Source organism: Myxine glutinosa, chromosome 12 (assembly GCF_964187855.1).
Source record: "Myxine glutinosa chromosome 12, kmMyxGlut1.1, whole genome shotgun sequence".
Lineage (NCBI taxonomy): Eukaryota > Metazoa > Chordata > Myxini > Myxiniformes > Myxinidae > Myxine > Myxine glutinosa.
In genome coordinates, this window is record NC_136272.1 from 8,316,208 (window position 1) to 8,335,213 (window position 19,006).

General features: G+C 46.2%; 1 protein-coding gene across 9 annotated transcripts in view; it reads left to right on the forward strand.

Moving 5' to 3' along the window:
- The window catches only part of STRADA (STE20 related adaptor alpha), a 39,658-nt gene extending 21,077 nt beyond the window's left edge, over positions 1 to 18,581 (forward strand). For all 9 annotated transcript variants that reach the window (XM_078766428.1, XM_068133357.2, XM_068133359.2 and 6 more), the window contains 7 exons: positions 5,730 to 5,853; positions 9,897 to 10,068; positions 10,224 to 10,328; positions 13,038 to 13,119; positions 14,951 to 15,044; positions 15,156 to 15,198; positions 17,818 to 18,581. In XM_078766428.1, the coding sequence (XP_078622554.1) occupies positions 5,730 to 5,853; positions 9,897 to 10,068; positions 10,224 to 10,328; positions 13,038 to 13,119; positions 14,951 to 15,044; positions 15,156 to 15,198; positions 17,818 to 17,970 (773 nt within the window). In that variant the 3' untranslated portion in view covers positions 17,971 to 18,581. The remainder of the gene's footprint in view (positions 1 to 5,729; positions 5,854 to 9,896; positions 10,069 to 10,223; positions 10,329 to 13,037; positions 13,120 to 14,950; positions 15,045 to 15,155; positions 15,199 to 17,817) is intronic.
- Positions 18,582 to 19,006: the final 425 nt, after the last annotated feature.

Here is a 19,006-nt window from a genome sequence, read left to right on the forward strand (position 1 = left end):
ATCTCCCAATGGTGAAGAATCACTTGAAAAATTCTAGTAGCCGGATCCGAATCTGGATCGTCACCAAAATCTCATCATTTCGTCCGTGTCACATACGCTACCTCTCTGCCAACTTTCGTCTGAATCCGTCCACAACTTTTTGAGATATCATGTTCACAAACAAACAGACAGACAGACAGAGGTGAAAACATAACCTCCATTCTCCTTTGGTGGCAGAGGTTAAAATTGGACATCATTTTCTCCGAAATCTCTTGATGAAAAAAAAAATAAAAAAAAATAATACATATACATATATATTTGAAACTTGGCATATGTCATCAACTCGGCGGTCCCCATGACAATCTTCTCCATCTTGCCCTATTTTCAGCATCTCTCTTTGTTAACCCCCTTGCCCGCATTTCTTCTTCCACCATTTTTAACCAAGTCTTTCTTGGTCTTCCCCATCCTCCACTTCCTTCTACATTCATTTCCATCACTCTTCTCAACCAGTCACTTTCATCCTTCCTCAACACAACATTTTTCGAAGCTCCACACGGTCTCCACGTTTTCAAAGTTAAGTCTGTTCACAATTGTATTTTGTCATAACTGTATTTTATCTTTCGGCATGTGAAATTATAGGGAGTCCCTTGGATGTTTCTCGGTGTTTATCTTTAATAAATTAATCGTTTGTTTGCCGCGCGGGGTGTGAGGCCTTGCAGCCTCAGGCTTCCCCCGTCGAAGTTTGTTTCTTCCCTTGCTGGTTTTGCTTGGTTTTTTGATTTTTCCCTTCTCCCCCAAACTTTCACTGAACATCTACTATTTGTCTAACATTGTAACCCCCACACCCCCCCACTCCCCCAAAAAACAAAAACAAACAAAAAAACAACTTTTATTTCCCTTTCTCCTCGTGTGCTTTTGCCTCTGCCCACGTGCGCTGTCTCGCCCCGCCCCCATTTTCCACTTGCCTTCCACCTTTTGCCCTGTTCAAGTGACTCGTGGTCGTCGCTCCAGGCTTCCTCTCCCCATTGGTATTTTTGTGAATATAAGATTGTTCTTCACAGTTCTGTTTAAATATGTTTCAACTATCCCCTTCAGTGTTTTATTCAGTGGTTTATTACAACACGCTGTTTTTCTTCTTATTTAAAAGGCTCCTTTCAATTTCCTCTTCAACTCATTCCATTTCAAAAAAATATTCAATCTCTTATGATTCCAAATCACTCCATGCTCTAAATTCTCATTCTTTCCATCCCTCCTCCATCGTTCTTAAACAAATCGCTAACTTGAAAATCACAACAAACCCAATTTGTTATATATGTTCATCTTTCATTAATCATCCACTTTCTAAACTCCCCCCTTGCCCCTCCCCTCCGAATCTCCCCACTTGCCCCTCCCCTCCGAATCTCCCCACTTGCCCCTCCCCGCCTAAACTCCCCCCTTGCCCCTCCCCTCCAAATGTCCCCCCTTGCCCCCTCCCCTCCAAATGTCCCCCCTTGCCCCTCCCCTTCAAATCTACCCCCTTGCCCCTCCCCTCCTAAACTCCTCCCTTGCCCTTCCCCTCCTAAACTCCCCCCATGCCCCTCCCATTCAAAACTCTCCCGCAACCCCTCCCCTTCAAATCTCCCCCCCAACCATCCCTCCCAAATTCTCCCTCCTCCCACCTCCTTCTCAAAGCTGCCTCCTCCCCACTTCGTCTCCCTTCTATGTCATACCTCCACCTCCCCCAACCTTCTACTTTCCTCTGCCCCCCCCCCCCCCCCCTCAAACAAACCCTCACTGTGCCTCATCCCATCACCATCAAACCTTTCGTCGTCCTCATCCTTCCCTTTCTTGTAACTCTTCTGTAATCTCTGACACACAATCAACTGCTCTTCCTACATCCCCCTCTCACCCTTCATCTGACCCTACCCCTCCCCTCCCCTGTCCTGCACCCGATGCTCCCCCTCTCCCCTCACTAACGGTATGGACCTCAAACATCCGGAGCCTTCGCTCAAACCTGATTGATCTCTCCATTCAGGTTGCTTCTGACAATCCAGACTTGATCTGCTTAACAGAAACTTTCCTCCTTCAAGATGTCTCTGATTCCTTAATATCTCTTCCTGGTTACTCCCTCCTCCGGTACGATAGACCTGAGCCTCGTCCTGGTGGTGGGGTGGCTATCTTTATCAAAAACTCTCTTCCTCACTCTCCCTGCACTGCCCTCTCTCCACCCCACCCACAGGAGTACCTCTGGCTACGGCTTCCTCTTCCCTCCCACCTTTTGTTCATATGTGTTCTGTACCGTCCTCCAAACAGTGATGACTCCATTTACATTTCGCTGTCGGACAACATGGACCAACTTCGATCAACTCATCCAAACTCTCTCTTCCTCATATGTGGCGACTTCAACTCTCATCATGCCAGCTGGCTGGGTGTGGGTTCATCTCTCACCAGCCATGGCACCTTAGCAAAGGACTTCTGCGACTCATTGGGACTGACACAATCTGTCAATTTCCCGACCCGGATCTCAGTCAATGGAGTATCTTCTCTTCTGGACTTGGTTAAGACTAACTTCCCTGCAAATGTCTGCTGCTCTTCTTCTGCCCCAATCGGTTCTTCTGATCATGTGCTTGTTAAAGTGGACATCTCTCTGGCCATTCTCAGAGAGCCTCCTCAGCGCCGACGAGTCTGGCATTTCACTCAGGCCGACTGGCACGGTCTGCAAGCAGCCATCAATCAACTGGACTGGTCTCCCATCTCTAATGCCTCTGACATCAATTCTTCCTGGGAATTCTTCCAAAGCAAACTGCTCTCTCTCATGCACAGATTTATCCCATCTCGTCTTCAGTTGTCTTACCCTTCCTCCCGTCCATGGTACACTGAATCTTGTGGTGAGGCAGTTGCCCTGAAACAAGTTGCATTTGCGTCTTGGAAGGCAAATCCAACTGAAGGCAATCTCAGTTCCTTCCACCAAGCTCGAAACAAGTGTGTTTCTACCCTCAGGAGTGCCAAGAAGCACTATCTCTCCACACTCAAGATCGAACTCTCAAACTTGTCTCCTTCCTCCAAATCCTGGTGGCGTCTGGTCAAATCCGTTTCTGGTGTTTGTTCCCCCTCCATCCCCTCCCTTACCTCAAATGGCTACACAGTTGACACCGCACGTGACAAAGCCGAATGCCTCAACTCTGTGTTTGCCTCAAAATCTTGTGTCCCAAACCCATCTCTCTCTGTTCCCACCTTTCCCAGTCGAACCCAACTGCTCCTGGACTCTGTGTCCTTTTCTCCTGACAAGGTGGAGAAGTTTTTATCAAACCTCGACTCTGATTCTGCAACTGGACCAGATGGCATCAGCCCACGGGTCCTAAAATCCTGCTCTGCCGCTCTATCTCACCCTCTCTCTGTTCTTTTCACCCTCTCTTTTGCTCAAGGTCATCTGCCAGCATCTTGGAAATCAGCAAACATTACAGCTTTACACAAAAAAGGTGCAAAAACAGATCCTTGCAACTACAGACCAATCAGCCTGCTCCCAATTATCAGCAAAGTCATGGAATCCATCATTGCTTCGGATATCAAATCCTTCCTCTTCTCCAATGGCTTGATCTCTGATCATCAATTTGGATTCAGACCAGGTCATTCTACTCTGGACATGTTGCTTCTGCTGTCTCAAGAATGGATGGAGGTCCTCAATGCCAAACAGGAAATCAGAGCTGTCTCACTTGACATATCACGTGCCTTCGATACGGTCTGGCACCCAGCTCTGCTCACCAAACTTACCTCCTATGGTATTCATGGAAATCTCCACTCATGGCTTGCGGACTTCCTCTCTGGTCGTAGGCAACGTGTGGCCCTGAATGGATTTCTCTCATCTCCCCTGCCTGTTCTGGCTGGAGTTCCCCAAGGTAGTGTTCTGGGCCCTGTGCTATTTCTGGTCTTCATCAATGATCTCTCCGACTCTCTGGAAAATCCTCTCTATCTCTTTGCTGATGACTCCACTATCTGCTGCTCCATTCCTCATCCCTCAGATCGGCAGTCTGCAGACCTGGACAAAATCACAGACTGGTCAAACAAGTGGAACATGTCTTTCAATCCTGACAAATCTCACACTCTTACAATGTCTCTCCGAAAGGACCGACTGGACAACCCTCCCATCTACTTTCTCAACAATCCTCTCCAAGAAGTTCTGTCGCTCAAGCTTTTGGGTCTCACTATCTGCCATGATCTTTCTTCGGAAAACCACATTTCCAAGCTGGCCTCCAAAGCCAGTCGCCGACTGGGCATCCTCCGTCGTGCGAAGTCCTTCCTTGGCACACCTGAGCTCCTCACCACATACAAGGCTTTCATCCGCAGCTCAATGGAATACTGTTCCCCCCTCTGGGCTGGTGCTCCTGCCTCACACCTAGCTCGGCTTCACGCTGTTGAGGCCAAAGCTTTCAGAATCATTGGAATCTCCTGCGATGAAGTCAACTCCGAGGGCCTTTCACTCACTCACCGCAGGCAGGTTGGTGGTCTTTCTGTCTTCTACCGACTCCTCTCCGGCCTTGCCCCCCCAGCTCTCTCTGGGCTCTGTCCCCCAAATATTCCTACAGGTCGCACAAGATCTGCCTGCAACCCTCTTATGGTTAAACTGCCAAAATCAAGACTTTCTGCTCACCTTCACTCCTTCATTCCTCTTTTCTCCCGCCTCTGGAACAAACTCCCTCACTCTCTTCAATCCCACTCCACCCTCCAGGTCTTTAAAACAGCTGTTCACCACCATCTCTTATCTTCCCCCATCCAAAACCTTGATATTTTCTACCCCCGGTAATTCACCCCAGAGTCCTTGCAGTGTTCATATGTTTTATACCTCTCCCACCTCCCCCCAAGTCCTCCCGATGTCCCTGCTCTCAAATGTTGTGTTTGTGTCCTTCCCCCTCTCTTCCCATCTTGTCTGCCGCTCCCCTTGTTTTTTGTGTTTTGTGTGTCGGTTTGACTTTTTGTGTGATTAATGTTAGCTCTTTCACGAGCCTCGATCTTGTAAACAAAAAAAAAACAAAAAAAAAAAACTCCATGTGATGCGGTGATAACGATGACGTCATTAGAGAAGTGGTATTCCAGGCATAATTGGTTGAATTGAAAATTTTATCCGAAAAAATGCAAAACTTCATATATCTGATATATGACCCGCTGTGAGTGAAAAAAACAATTTATGACGTGAATAACCCATTCCAAGAAAGAACCACCTTTAGAGGCGATTTTTCTCGCAGAGCAGGGGTTGGCCTTTTTCGGGCACCATGATCCCCTTTTTGAAGCAGTGTTTTATGGCCGGATGCTCTTTCTGCCGCCAACCCTGTTAGTCGCCTCTTGCGACACACAGGGAATTACCAGTGAGCTGGTACTCAATTTGCTGACCTCGGAAGGATGACAGGCTGAGTCAACCCCCCCGGCGTTAATTCAGCGATTGACCGAGATTCAAACCCAGGATCCGAGGATCCCAAGCCGGTACTGTAACCACTAAGCCAACACTTTACGAGTACTGTTGTTGTTGCTGTTGTTGTTGTTGTTGTTGTTTGATGGATTGCCCCAAATTTGACATGCTTGCTCTACCATTCTCGTCTGAATTTGCTACATCTCTATCTTAATTATTTGTTTCTTCCTGTCTTTTGTATGTTTAGGGACTTGTATATGGTGTTGGATTTTGAGAACTGGTCTGTGGTATTTTCTGACTTTCATTGGATTTCTGAACTCTTTTCATTCCAAGAAGGAGAGGAAGTTGCTCATTTTGATTAATTCCTTAGGCTCAGCAAGGGACCTGTTGTCCTCGAGGTTCCCCAATGGCCTTCCGGAGGGAGTTATTGCACATCTGTTGCAGGAAACCCTGAGGGGACTGGACTATGTTCACCGAATGGGGTACATACACAGGTAATCATAACACAAATCATTGTGATACACATTTTGTGGAAGAATATAGACTACCCACCTCTGCCTGTTTACTGATACTGAGAATTAACAACCTGGGTTGTTCTTGTGTGGTTTCCTGTTCTTTTATTTGAAAAAAAAAAATTGAACAAATAGACATTTTTTTCTTTTTTTTTTGTATGCAAGATTGAGGCTCGTGTAAGAGCAAACAAATCACAAAAAGAAAACTGACATAAAACATGATAAAAGGAGCGGGAGACAAGATGGGGAGAGAGAGGGAAGCACAAAAGTGCAACAGTAGAGAACAGGGACATCGGGAGATCTGTGGGAGGGAGAGGGCCTGGGGGGAGGAGGCATGGGAATGGGGGTGGGGGGGAGGGATGGGAGGGGTAAAACACACATGGACACTGCTAGGACTTCCATGACAGAAGTCGGGATTTCAAAAGAGTGGATCTGGGGTGAATTAACCGGGGTATAAAAGATCAAGGTTTTGGATGGGGGTGAATAAGAGATGGTGGTGAACAGCTGTTTTAAAGACCTGGAGGGAGGAGTGGGATTGAAGAGAGTGAGTGAGTTTGTTCCAAAGGTGGGAGAAAAGAGGAATGAAAGTGTGAAGGTGAATAGAGAGTCTTGATTTTGGCAGTTTAACCATAAGAGGGTTGCAGGCAGATCTTGTGCGACCGATAGCAATATTTGTGGGACAGAGCACAGACAGAGCTGGGGGAGCTAGGCTGGAGAGGAGTCGGTAGAAGACAGCAAGACCACCAACCTGCCTGCAGTGAGTGAGTGAAAGGCCCTCAGAATCAGCTTCATCGCGGGAGATTCCAATGATTCTGAAACCTTTGGTTTCAACAGCGTGAATCCGAGCTCGGTGTGAGGCAGGAGCACCAGCCCGGAGGGGAGACCAGTATTCCATTGAGCTGCGGATGAAAGCCTTGTATGTGGTGAGGAGCTCAGGTGTGCCACGGAAAGACTTCGCACGACGGAGGATGCCCAGTTGGCGACTGGTTTTGGAAGCCAACTTGGAGCTGTGATTTTCCCAGGAAAGATCATGGCAGATAGTGAGACCCAAACGCTTGAGTGACAGAACTTCTTGGTGAGGATTGTTCAGAAAGTGGATGGGAGGGTTGTCCAGTCGGTCTTTTCGGAAAGACATAGAAAGAATGTGAGATTTGTCAGGATTGAAAGACATGTTCCACTTGTTTGACCAGTCTGTGATTTTGTCCAGGTCTGCAGAGAGTGAGGAGGCTGCAGACTGCCAATCTGAGGGATGAGGTATGGAGCGGCAGAGAGTGGAGTCGTCAGCAAAGATATGGAGAGGATTTCCCATCGAGTCGGAGAGATCATTGATGAAGACCAGAAAAAGCACAGGTCCCAGAACACTGCCTTGGGGAATTCCAGCCTGAGCAGGAAGGGGAGATGAGAGAAATCCATTCAGCGCCCCACGTTGACTACGACCAGGAAAGAAGTCTGCAAGCCATGCGTGGAGATTTCCATGGATACCATAGGAGGAGAGTTTGGTGAGCAGAGCTGGGTGCCAGACCGTGTCGAAGGCACGTGATATGTCAAGGGAGACGGCTCTGATTTCCTGTTTGGCATTGAGGACCTCCATCCATTGTTGAGACAGCAGAAGCAGCATGTCCAGAGTAGAATGACCACATCTGAATCCAAATTGATGATCCGAGATCAAGCCATTGGAGAAGAGGAGGGATTTGATGTCAGAAGCAATGATGGATTCCATGACCTTGCTGATTATTGGGAGAAGGCTGATTGGTCTGTAGTTGCTAGGATCTGTTTTTGCACCTTTTTGTGCAAAGCGGTAATGTTTGCTGATTTCCAAGCTGATGGCAGATTACCTTGAGCAAAAGAGAGGGTGAAGAGAACAGAGAGAGGGTGTGTAAGAGCGACAGAGCAGGATTTTAGGACCCGTGGGCTGATGCCGTCAGGTCCAGTTGCAGAATCAGAGTCGAGGGTTGACAGAAACTTTTCCACCTTGTCAGAATAAAAGGACACAGAGTCCAGGAGCAGCTGTGTTCGACGGGGTAAGGTGGGTACAGAGAGATGGGTTCGAGACACAAGATTTTGAGGCAAACACAGAGTTGAGGCATTCGGCTTTTTTATGTGCGGTGTCAGCTGTGTAGCCGTTTGAGGTAAGGGGGGGGGGGGGGTGGAAGGGGAACAAACACCAGAAGTAGATTTGACCAGATGCCACCAGGATTTGGAGGAGGGAGACAGGTTTGAGAGTTCAGTCTTGAGAGTAGAGAGATATTGTTTCCTGGCTCCTGAGGGTAGACACACACTTGTTCCGAGCTTTGTGAAAGGAGCTGAGATTTCCTTCAGTTGGATTAGCCTTTCATGAGGTGAAGGCAAGTTGTTTCAGGGTAACTGCCTCACCGCAAGGTTCAGTGCACCATGGACGGGAGGAAGGGTATGACAACTGAAGACGAGATGGGATAAATCTTGCATGAGAGAGAGCAGTTTACTTTGGAAGAATTCTCAGGATGAGTTTATGTCAGAGGCGGTAGAGATGGGAGACCTGTCCAGATGATTGATGGCTGCTTGAAGACCGTGCATGTCAGCCTGAGTGTAATGCCAGACTCGTCGGCGCTGAGGAGTCTCTCTGAGAATGGCCAGAGAGATGTCCACTTTAACAAGGAAATGATCAGAAGAACCAATTGGAGCAGAAGAAGAGCATCAGAGATATTAAGGAATCAGAGACATCTTGAAGGAGGAAAGTTTCTGTTTAGCAAATTACGTCTGGTTTGTCAGAAGCAACCTGTATGGAGAGATCAGTCAGGTTTGAGCGAAGGCCACGGATGTTTGAGGTCCATAAAGTTAAGGGAGAAGGAGCATCGGGTGCAGGACAGGGGAGGGGTAGGATAAGATGAGGGGTGAGAGGGGGAGGTATGGAGAGCTGTTGATAGTGTGTCGGAGATTGCAGAAGAGTTCGGAGAAAGGGAAGGATGAGGACAAAAGGTTTGATGGTGATGGGATGAGGCACAGTGAGGGGTTGTTTGAGGGGGGGCAGAGCAAAGTCGAAGGTTGGAGGAGGTGGATGTATGTTATGGAAGGGAGAGGAAGTGGGGAGGAGGCAGCTTTGAGGGGGAGGGGGAAGAATTTGATAAAGATAATAGGGGGGGGGGGGGAGATTAGAAGGGGAGGTGTGGGGGGGGGCGAGTTTTGAAGGGGGCCGGGGGTGAGGGGTAGTTTTAAAGGGGAGGGGTGAGGGGGAGTTTTGAAGGGGAGGAGTGAGGGAGAGTTTTGAAGGGGAGGGATGAGTGGGGAAATTTAGAGGTGAGGGGGGAGTATAGAAAGTGGATGATTCAAGAAACACGAACATTTATTACAAACAGGGTTTATTGTGATTTTCAAGTCAGAGATCCGTTTTTTTTTTTTGTTTGTTTTTTGTATACAAGATCGAGGCTCGTGAAAGAGCTAACATTAATCACACAAAAAGTCAAACCGACACAAAACACAAAAAACAAGGGGAGCGGCAGACAAGATGGGGAGAGAGGGGAAGGACACAAACACAACATTTGAGAGCAGGGACATCGGGAGGACTTGGGGGGAGGTGGGAGAGGTATAGAGGGTGGGAGAGGGTGGGAGAGGTTTTGGATTGGGGACGATCTGAGATGGTGGTGAACTGCTGGCTTGATGACCTGGAGGGAAGAATGAGATGGAAGATTATGTGGAAGTTGTTTGCACAGGTGAGGGGGGGGGGGGGGGGGGGGAGTTTAAATGTAGCATTTGCACAAATGTAGCATCATGTTCTTACAGATAATCGATGTACATCAAATTTTCATCGAATAAAGGAGGGGGGGCATTTTGGGGTGGGGCCGGGGGGGAGGGGAGAGTCAGGACAAGTCAAAGACTTGGTTGTTGTAATACATTCTGTCTGTTCGTACAACCTTTCACGTCTATACTCGTGTATCTCCAAAATGATAGGTTAGTGAGTAATGTATTCGTGCTTCACTAAAATGTGTTCGTCAAGATGGTGCATTGTCTGTTCATTCTTTATGATAAGCTTCCCATGTTCTTTCGGTTAGGGCTGTGCGAGCGAGTCACATACTCGTGTGCAGAGAGGGCCGTGTGCGCTTGTCTGGCTTGCGATGCTGTCTTCCACTGGAGGGCAGCGGACGAAGAGGCACCGTTGCGCATTCGTTCCCGGCACATGCGCATCTCTCGCTACCTTGGTTCAGCCCTGAACTACTACGACAGGTGTCCATCGTTTAGCCAAACCTACAATCTTCGCTGTTGTTTGCCATCTTCGATGCTTGTCGTTCTGTTGGCACGCCGACGAGCGCTCGTAAGAGTTCCCGAGTCGTCACGATGCCCGAGCGTCGGCCGTCTGCGTCTGTCTCTGTGGTATGCAGAACCTGCAGGGTTACAGCACGAAGTCGGACATTTACAGCGTGGGGATCCTTGCGTGCGAGCTCGCCAACGGACACGTCCCCTTCAAAGACATGCCCATGACACAGGTGGGTACCGAGCACGTGAATCGCTGCGTAAAATGTGCCAATCCTTCGTCGATATTCTTGTGTACCTTTCCGAATTTCGCTGCACACCAACTCCCATCCATCCCCCCCCCCCCCCCTTAAAAAAAAAATCTCCGCCTAAATATGAGTTTCCAATGATGTCACTTCCTTGCGAGTCTTTGCTCTGCAGATGTGACATCACGGAAACTCGTCAATAGAGATGTTTGTAAATGACGACGTCTTCTTTAGGAGGGACGGGGGATAGCGAGGACCCTGCCAGGTTTGGCGGTATCAGTCGACCTTCGTGGTTGACGAGGAAATCTTTTGTGACATGTTGTTATTGCCGCTGTTGTCGTGCCTGTAGTAGTTGTTGTTTGTGTGCTTTTACATATTTTTTCTGTTGCTGCCACAAGTTCCTTATTTCTTGGCAAAACAAGCGTTACGCCTCGGTCCCCCGTCGGTGAAGTGATGTGAGTTGACAAAGTGGAAGACACAGAAAACATGCTATGATATGATATTTCGCTCACAAGGTTCAGACATACATGGAGGCGACCATCTTGGATATTCAATCTTTTGATTTCAATTTTCAATCCACCCAATTTTCAACAGCGTTCTTCCTTATGCCGAGATACACCCACACACCAAATTAGAAGTTGGTACTTCGCTTATTTTTCAAGATGTTCATTTCACAAGGTTGAGACATGCATGGCGGCGGCCATCTTGGATTTTGATGTGGCGACCCAATTTTCAACAGCGTTCTTCCTTATGCCGAGATACACACACACACCAAATTAGAAGTTGGTACTTCGCTTATTTTTCAAGATGTTCATTTCACAAGGTTGAGACATGCATGGCGGCGGCCATCTTGGATTTTGATGTGGCGACCCAATTTTCAATAGCGTTCTTCCTTATGCCGAGATACACACACACACCAGAGTAGAAGTTGGTACTTCGCTTATTTTTCAAGATATGCAGGTTACAAGGTTCAGACATACATGGCATCAGACATACATGGCGACGGCCATCTTGGATTTTGACGTGGGTTGCACCCACACACCAAATTCTAATGCGGTCCTTCGCTTACGCACGCACGCATGCCCGCACGCACACACGCACGCACGGACGGACAGACGGACACACGGACGGAGGGGAAAGCCATAGTCCCCCTTTCGCTCCGCTGTGCGACGGGGGACAATAATTGTTTTTGACAAGTTTGTTGATCACTCCGGTTTGTTTGTGTGTTCGTGTGTTTGTGTGTTTGCCGTTCCCTTATACTTGCCTACAGGTCACAACTTTAAACCGATCTTCACGAAACTTAAATAAATGGTTCGTGGTGCGACAAAATCCTATTTATATTTTAGGTCAAAAGGTCAACATAGGCCGAAGGTCAACCACTTTTTTCAAATTTCTAAAATCTTCAATTTTCATCCGATTGACGTGAAATTTGAATAGAATTTTCATATCAGCGAATTGAATTCAACCACCAACTATTTTGGAGATAAACATAGGCCAAAGATCAACATAGACAAAAAAGGTCAACAACCTTTTCAGATTTCTAAAATCCTCAGTTTTCATCCGATTCACTTGAAATTTAAATAGGACTTTCATATTTGCGCACTGAATTCAACCACCAACTATTTTTGAGGTCAACATCGGCCATAAGGTCAACATAGGCCAAATTTCTAAAATTGTCAATTTTCATCTGATTAACTTAACATTTGAAGACTATTTGCATATCAGGTCACATAATTCAACCACCAATTATTTGTGAGGTCAACATAGGCCATAAGGTCAACATAGGCCAAATTTCTAAAATTGTCAATTTTCATCCGATTAACTTAACATTTGAAGACGATTTGCATATCAGGTCACAGAATTCAACCACCAATTATTTGTGAGGTCAACATAGGCCATAAGGTCAACATAGGCCAAATTTCTAAAATTGTCAATTTTCATCCGATTAACTTAACATTTGAAGACTATTTGCATATCAGGTCACAGAATTCAACCACCAATTATTTGTGAGGTCAAAAGGATGCTCTACTTAGTGCCATCTACTTTGTTCTGTTTTGCGAAGTGTCGCTCTGAGTGATTTTTCATTTGTTTGTTTATTCATCACTTTACGCGCGTACGCGTGTACGATTGGTGTGGTGAATGTAACATTTCATTTCTCAAGGTGAGCATATGTATCGAAGGGCAAGATGGTGGGTTGTTGTGCATTTGAATTGTGCCTCAAGGAAGTGTTTCTTTACGTGTGAGCTTTGGGAGTGATGGTGGTGGGGCACTGGGGGTGGGGGCGGAGTTGGTATTATTTAAAATGTCGACTTGTGTCTGGCAAATGTGACTTTCCTTCGACATCTCAAGATTCCACCAGTTGACAACATCCGAGTTTTAATTGGAACAACATCCGGACCATTCTAAAAGGGAGACAAGACGGAGCTGCAGACCTGTTTTGCTGCTAATTGTACATCACTAGCAAATAACCCGTCCTTTTCCCATCCCCAACATGCACACTACACACACACTACACACACACACACACAATTGTACATACATACGCACACCACACACGCACACCATACACATACACATAATTCAATGGGGTTCATAGTGTATTTTATTATTACCTGTAATATAGACTTCCACCAGATGAGACTATATGATACACATTTACTCTTGTTCATCTGGTCATTTTTCTTTTCTTCTTACCAGATGTTGCTGGAGAAGCTTAACGGCACAGTCCCATGCCTGCTGGATGTGCACACAATCCCCCCCGAAGAGCTCGATGCAAACGGTACCACATCGCATACCGTGGATGTCAGTACAGTCAATATGCACCTGCGACGACGTTTGATGTTCCATTGGGCGTTTATCCGTTGGTCCAGCACATTGTTTGACAACAGTTTCTCAGAGATAATGTAGCACCTATGGCAGTCTTAGCAGCTCTTGGCAGGAGAGGGGGGGGGGGGGGGGGGAGGGTGCCTATATCTACGACAGTGGGTTTATTTCAGTGGCATTGCGGACGCATGCATGGTACTGTCAGTAACTAACTCGAACCCATCACGTCATCCTTGGAATAAGCAATGATCATGAATTGCATCAACCTTCTAACTGCGGTTGTGTGTCGCGATGAATTGGAATTTGCACTTTTTCCTCTCAACTGAGAAATGCCAAACTTCCGCCCATTCGGCCGATTTGTTAGCCTTGTTATTCAAACGAGCCGTGCCTACCCATCGCCTACCCATCGCCTACCCATCGCTTTGCGGACTGGTTCAAACAAGGTACGACAGCGTGTTCCGCTTCACAAACGTATCACACGTCTATCGGGGAATTTGAATGAGGATGTGAAATTTTATTGAATTTAATTGTTTATTGTTCAACAATTCACAACAAATGACACAATTCATAGAAATTTAAGTCAAAGCGTCCAAGTGAGATAAATAAGATATTGATGATCAGTGTAGAATGTGAGGAACCTCATGAAAAGCTGAGCTGGGATTTTTGAAAAAAAAGTGTAATAATAATAAGTTAAACACTCGGAAAAAGGATATTTTATGACACGTAGTTATTGCTGCTGTCGTCGTGCCTGTAGTAGTTGTTGTTGTTGTTGTTTTTGTTGTTGTTTGTGTGCTCCTTCCGTGTACTTTTACATATTTTTCGATTGCTTCCACAAGCATTACTGTATGGAATTATGTGTGCTCCTCCCGTGTCCATCACGCTTTAGTCTAAAGGGTTCCTGCTCTCATGCTGTTGGAACGACTACATTGAAGCTCCAAGTCGTGCTTCTTCCTCTTCCCCCCCAGGAAAGATAGGCTTTTAAAACCAGTATTTTTGTGATTAAATGGACAATAATTTTTGTTCCAAGTAAATCGATTGTTAGCTTTCCAAAGGTACCATTTTTTTCTATGAGAGCAACGACTTCTTCTCTAACCCTTTAGAATAAAGCGTGATGGATATGCTCGCACACAGTCGCACACACACACACACACACACAGTCATGCATACACACACACACACACAGTCGCACACACACACGCACACGCACACACAGTCACGCTCACACACACACGCTCACACACACACGCTCACACACACAGGCACACACGTTCACATTCACACACACACAGTCACACACAGTGTCACACACACACACACACACACACAGTGTCACACACACACACACACACACACACACACAGTGTCACTCTCACACACACACACACACACACACACACACACACAGTGTCTCTCACACACACACACACACACACACACAGTCTCACGCACAGTCTCACACACACACACACGCTCACACACACACACGTTCACACACATGATCACACACACACACACACACACTCACTCACACACACAAACACACACTCACACAAACACACACGCTCACACACACGTTCACACACACACACACAAACACATGCACGCACACACACTCACTTTCTCCTTTTTAGTAATCGTTTTTTTTTTATCTTTCCCGGTTGTTGCTGTCGTTTCCAAATTTGGCATTTTTTACGGAATTGTGTTTTGTGAATTATTCTTTCTTTCTTCCTTCCTTTTCTATGCATATTAATTCTCTCCATTTCTCTCGATTCGTTCTTCAATCCCAGATGAGCTTTTGTCTCCACACCCGTACCGGCGTTCCTTTAGCACGGCTTTCCATGACTTTACCAACCTTTGCTTCAGGAACGATCCTAACCGCAGGTGAGAAATTCCGCGCTCCGTGCGAATGTGCTCGTCTCACCTGTCGAACCTTGATCTGCGCAAATCTATGAAACCAGTGCATGCATTTGACTGGATGTTGTTCTCGTGTAGGCCCACAGCTGCGACCCTCCTAAATCATCAATTCTTCAAACAGGTAAGCGACCCAAAGGCATCCTTCAAGGTGGAACATCTGTTAGTTACATCAAGTTTCCTTTCACATCTTACTATAATTCACCAAATGTCCGTCTGTCTGTCCGTTCGAAGGTACCGCAAAAACCTATGAACCGATCGCAACGATATTTTGGGTGGGTATTCCTGGGACTCCTGGGAGTAAAATAGGCCATATTGTTTTTCGAATTTTCCAAGTTTTCCATTTTTCCAGTTTTTCCAAACACGATGGAATAATATTTACCGATATGAACAGTGATGTGGCTTTTGTTGAAATTCTAGGTTCCAGGAGAGAGTAGATCGACTCCTGACGAACTCTTCCTGTATAAACGTGCGGCTCCGAAGCAACATGGCAGCGTGTGCAAAGCGACTGAGAAACAGGTGTAGCGGCCGCTTCGAGTACGGCAGATAGGTGAAATATTTTGGAGAATTGTGCCTTTGATGATACAAGCACGAGAGTTGGCACACAGTTAGAGGATGCCCTAAGGAAGATATTTGGCTATAGGGCCATCGCAGATTTGTCCTGTGACAACAATGGCGTCCATTTTTCAAAAAAAGGACAAATCTGCGATGGCCCTATAGCCAAATATCTTCCTTAGGACATACTCTGACTGTGTGCCAAATGCCATGCTTGTATCATCGAAGGCACAATTCCTGCACCTATCTGTCATACTATTCCGTTTTGCAGAATTCAATCTTTTTTCAAAATGGGCGCCATGTATTGTTTAGATTTTGATGATTTGCGTGTGATATGATTCAACGGATGTTTATATGAATCGTTTAAAATAAAAAAAAAGCCTTCAATTTCTGATATTTTACCTTTTCATTTGGGCCTCCCAATCGAAGCCCCGCCATAGGGCGGGTACCAATGCTAGTAAAAAAAATCGGGGTTTAAAGCCACAATTTCAAATAACCCGTGGCTTTCAGCCCCAATCGAAGCCCCGCCCATAGGGCGGGTACCAATGCTAGTAAAAAAAATCGGGGTTTAAAGCCACAATTTCAAATAACCCGTGGCTTTCAGCCCCAATCGAAGCCGCAGATTCTTATGATGATTTTTTTTGTCTTGATCATTGGGGAGTGGGGGCGGGGTCGCGTTGGCTTCATCGTTATTCTTGTTTTGGTTAGCACTGATCACTTTACCAAATTCCAATTCAATACCGAATGTGTCTTAAGGCATTTTTTTAATTTATCATCTATCTATAATTCCATTAATCTCTGTGTGTATGTGTATGTGTGTGTGTATGCGACAACGATTTCTCGACAACTACCGGTCCGATATACTTGAAACTTGCCAGGTATATTGCTGGGGACCCGAGGATGTGCCTTTTCAAGGTTTGAAATTAATCGGACAAGTACTTACCGAGCTATGGCGATTTAGCCGTTCGCCGTTCGCTTTGGCGTTGCGAATGGACCAAACCATTGCATGTAAATAGAGGGGGGGGGTTCTGTGGTCGTTGCGAATGGACCAAACCATTCATGTAAATAGAGGGGGGGGGGTTCTGTGGTCGTTACTGCCACGTGGTTTCAAAGTTTTTTTTTGTTGTTGTTGTTTGCACGCATGTTTTTTTGCACCCACGTACGGGCACGCCCTAGGATGTTTACACACACACACCCCTACACAAATTTTTTTTTTTTTTTTTTTTTGGCAAGGAACGGGCACCCACGTACGGGCACGTCCTAGCTTATATATAGTACGGGCATGCCCTAGTAATAATAATAATAATAATTCGGTGACGGAGGTTATGTTTTCGCCCCCGTTTGTCTGTCTGTGAGCAGGATATCTCAAACGGTTATGGACGGATTCGGACAAAACTTTGTGGACAGGTTGAGTGTGCGACAAGGACAAATTGGATCGATTTTTGTGAAGATCTGGATCCGGATACGAGAATTTTTAACTGATTCTTCACCATTGCGGGATAGAGCCAAAACGACATACAGTGTAGCACGGTATCTCCAAAAGTTGTTGACGGATTCAAATGAAACCGAGCAGATGAGTTGGATAGGAGACGAGAACAAGCTGATCCGATTTTGGTTTGGGTTCGAATCCAATCCGACCTATCGGAGGGACACAAAACGTAAACTGTTCAGCCTGGCGGAGGTATTCACTCTACCGAGTGCCGTTCTACTGCTATTTCAAATTTCAACAGCTCCAAATTCCTCCCAATGTCCATCCCACAATATCGATTGTGTGATTATTTTTATTCTTATTTGAATGCAGATGTCGAGGCTCATGGAGGAGCTGAATAGACAGACGCGAAAGGGGTCAATGGACTTGCAGGCGGTGGAGCGAAGGTAAAACTGTCTACTTGTAAGAAACGGAGCGGCAGGTATATACGGTATACGGTAGGTAATGGTAAATACTCGCATAGACAAGATCACGATTAGAAAGAGCGCATGTTATGAGGTGGCAATATGGCTGCTGCAGACCTGGAAGATGAGACGGTAGAACACAAGGCAGGATTGTAGAGATCGCTCTACAAGCAAATAACAGGAATGGGTGTGAATGTGAAGCTTTGACTTGGGGAGGGTAACTCGGTGTGACATGAGGGTAACTTTCATCAATGACACGATGTTTCCTTTTTATCATTCTTGCTATGTCAACAAGGCTCGGAGGAAGTTTGGAGAAGCATTAGTGGACCTGTTGGCACCCACTGCACCGTTGGCTGACCTAGCTGCTACACCACCTGTGAATCATAACGGTCTGGATGATGTCACAGCCAGGCTGGAGCAGCTGCAGACTGATGCCTGGGACTTTTGAACCTGGATGGGGCCCTTATTTCCCCACCATCCCTGCTTTGCATCTGCTTTTGTGGAACGGTTCTGAATTCAATGAACTTTGCTACCACCTATGAACCACAACACTCATTCGAAGGACGGAGCAAGACTGCCGAACCCAAAGGCCGCCAGCTTATGGGCCATTCACTCCCACTGCAAAGTTAACCAAGATACAGTATCCATTTTCTTTTTAATTTCTCTTTATTTTGAATATCCGTCCCCTCCTCATCCTCCCCTCCAACTCTCACTTTGGATATGATCTGGATTTAAGGCTGCTCGTGTTTTTGTTTGAATATTAATGGACGGAACCCGCCATTATTACCCGAAAAGGTGTTTTGGCGACCGATCTCATGCGGATTCGTCACCCCTGAAGCTTGACGCAAAGCAATCTTGTGTCAAAGGTTTGTCGCGATGACGACATGTTGGCTTTAAGCCCGATTGTTGTTTTTAAGCTTTGGTTTTCCATTTTCTGCCTATCTGTTGGCTTGTTCATGACAACGGCCTGTCTAATTCCCATTTCATCATGTAACATTTGTGTTGTGCAACCTAGCATTGATATGTACAGTATTAAACACGTGACAGCCTCCCATATAACATACTCTCCCAACGTGAATTAATCCGGTGGAAGGAAACGGTGATATATGGATCCATACACCGCCGCACATAAACCTGCTTACACCACGATCACACACACCACCAGGTGCACTCATCCAGGTGAATTACACCGCATTTACTTTGCAACTAACTGTGAAACAACAAAGGGTCTTGTACATCATGTATGTGAAAATGGTTGAATGTTGACTTCTCACCCTCCTCCTCATGCCTTGTACATCATGTATGTGAAAATGGTTGAATGTTGACCCCAAAAGGTCACAATTTTAAACCGGTCTTTATGAAACATCACCAGATAGTAGAGTTGGTCATAAGAAAAGAAGAAAAAAAAACAACCACCTTTAGAGGCCATTTTTCCCCGCAGAGCAGGGGTTGGCCTTTTTCGGGCACCGTGGTCCCCTTTTTGA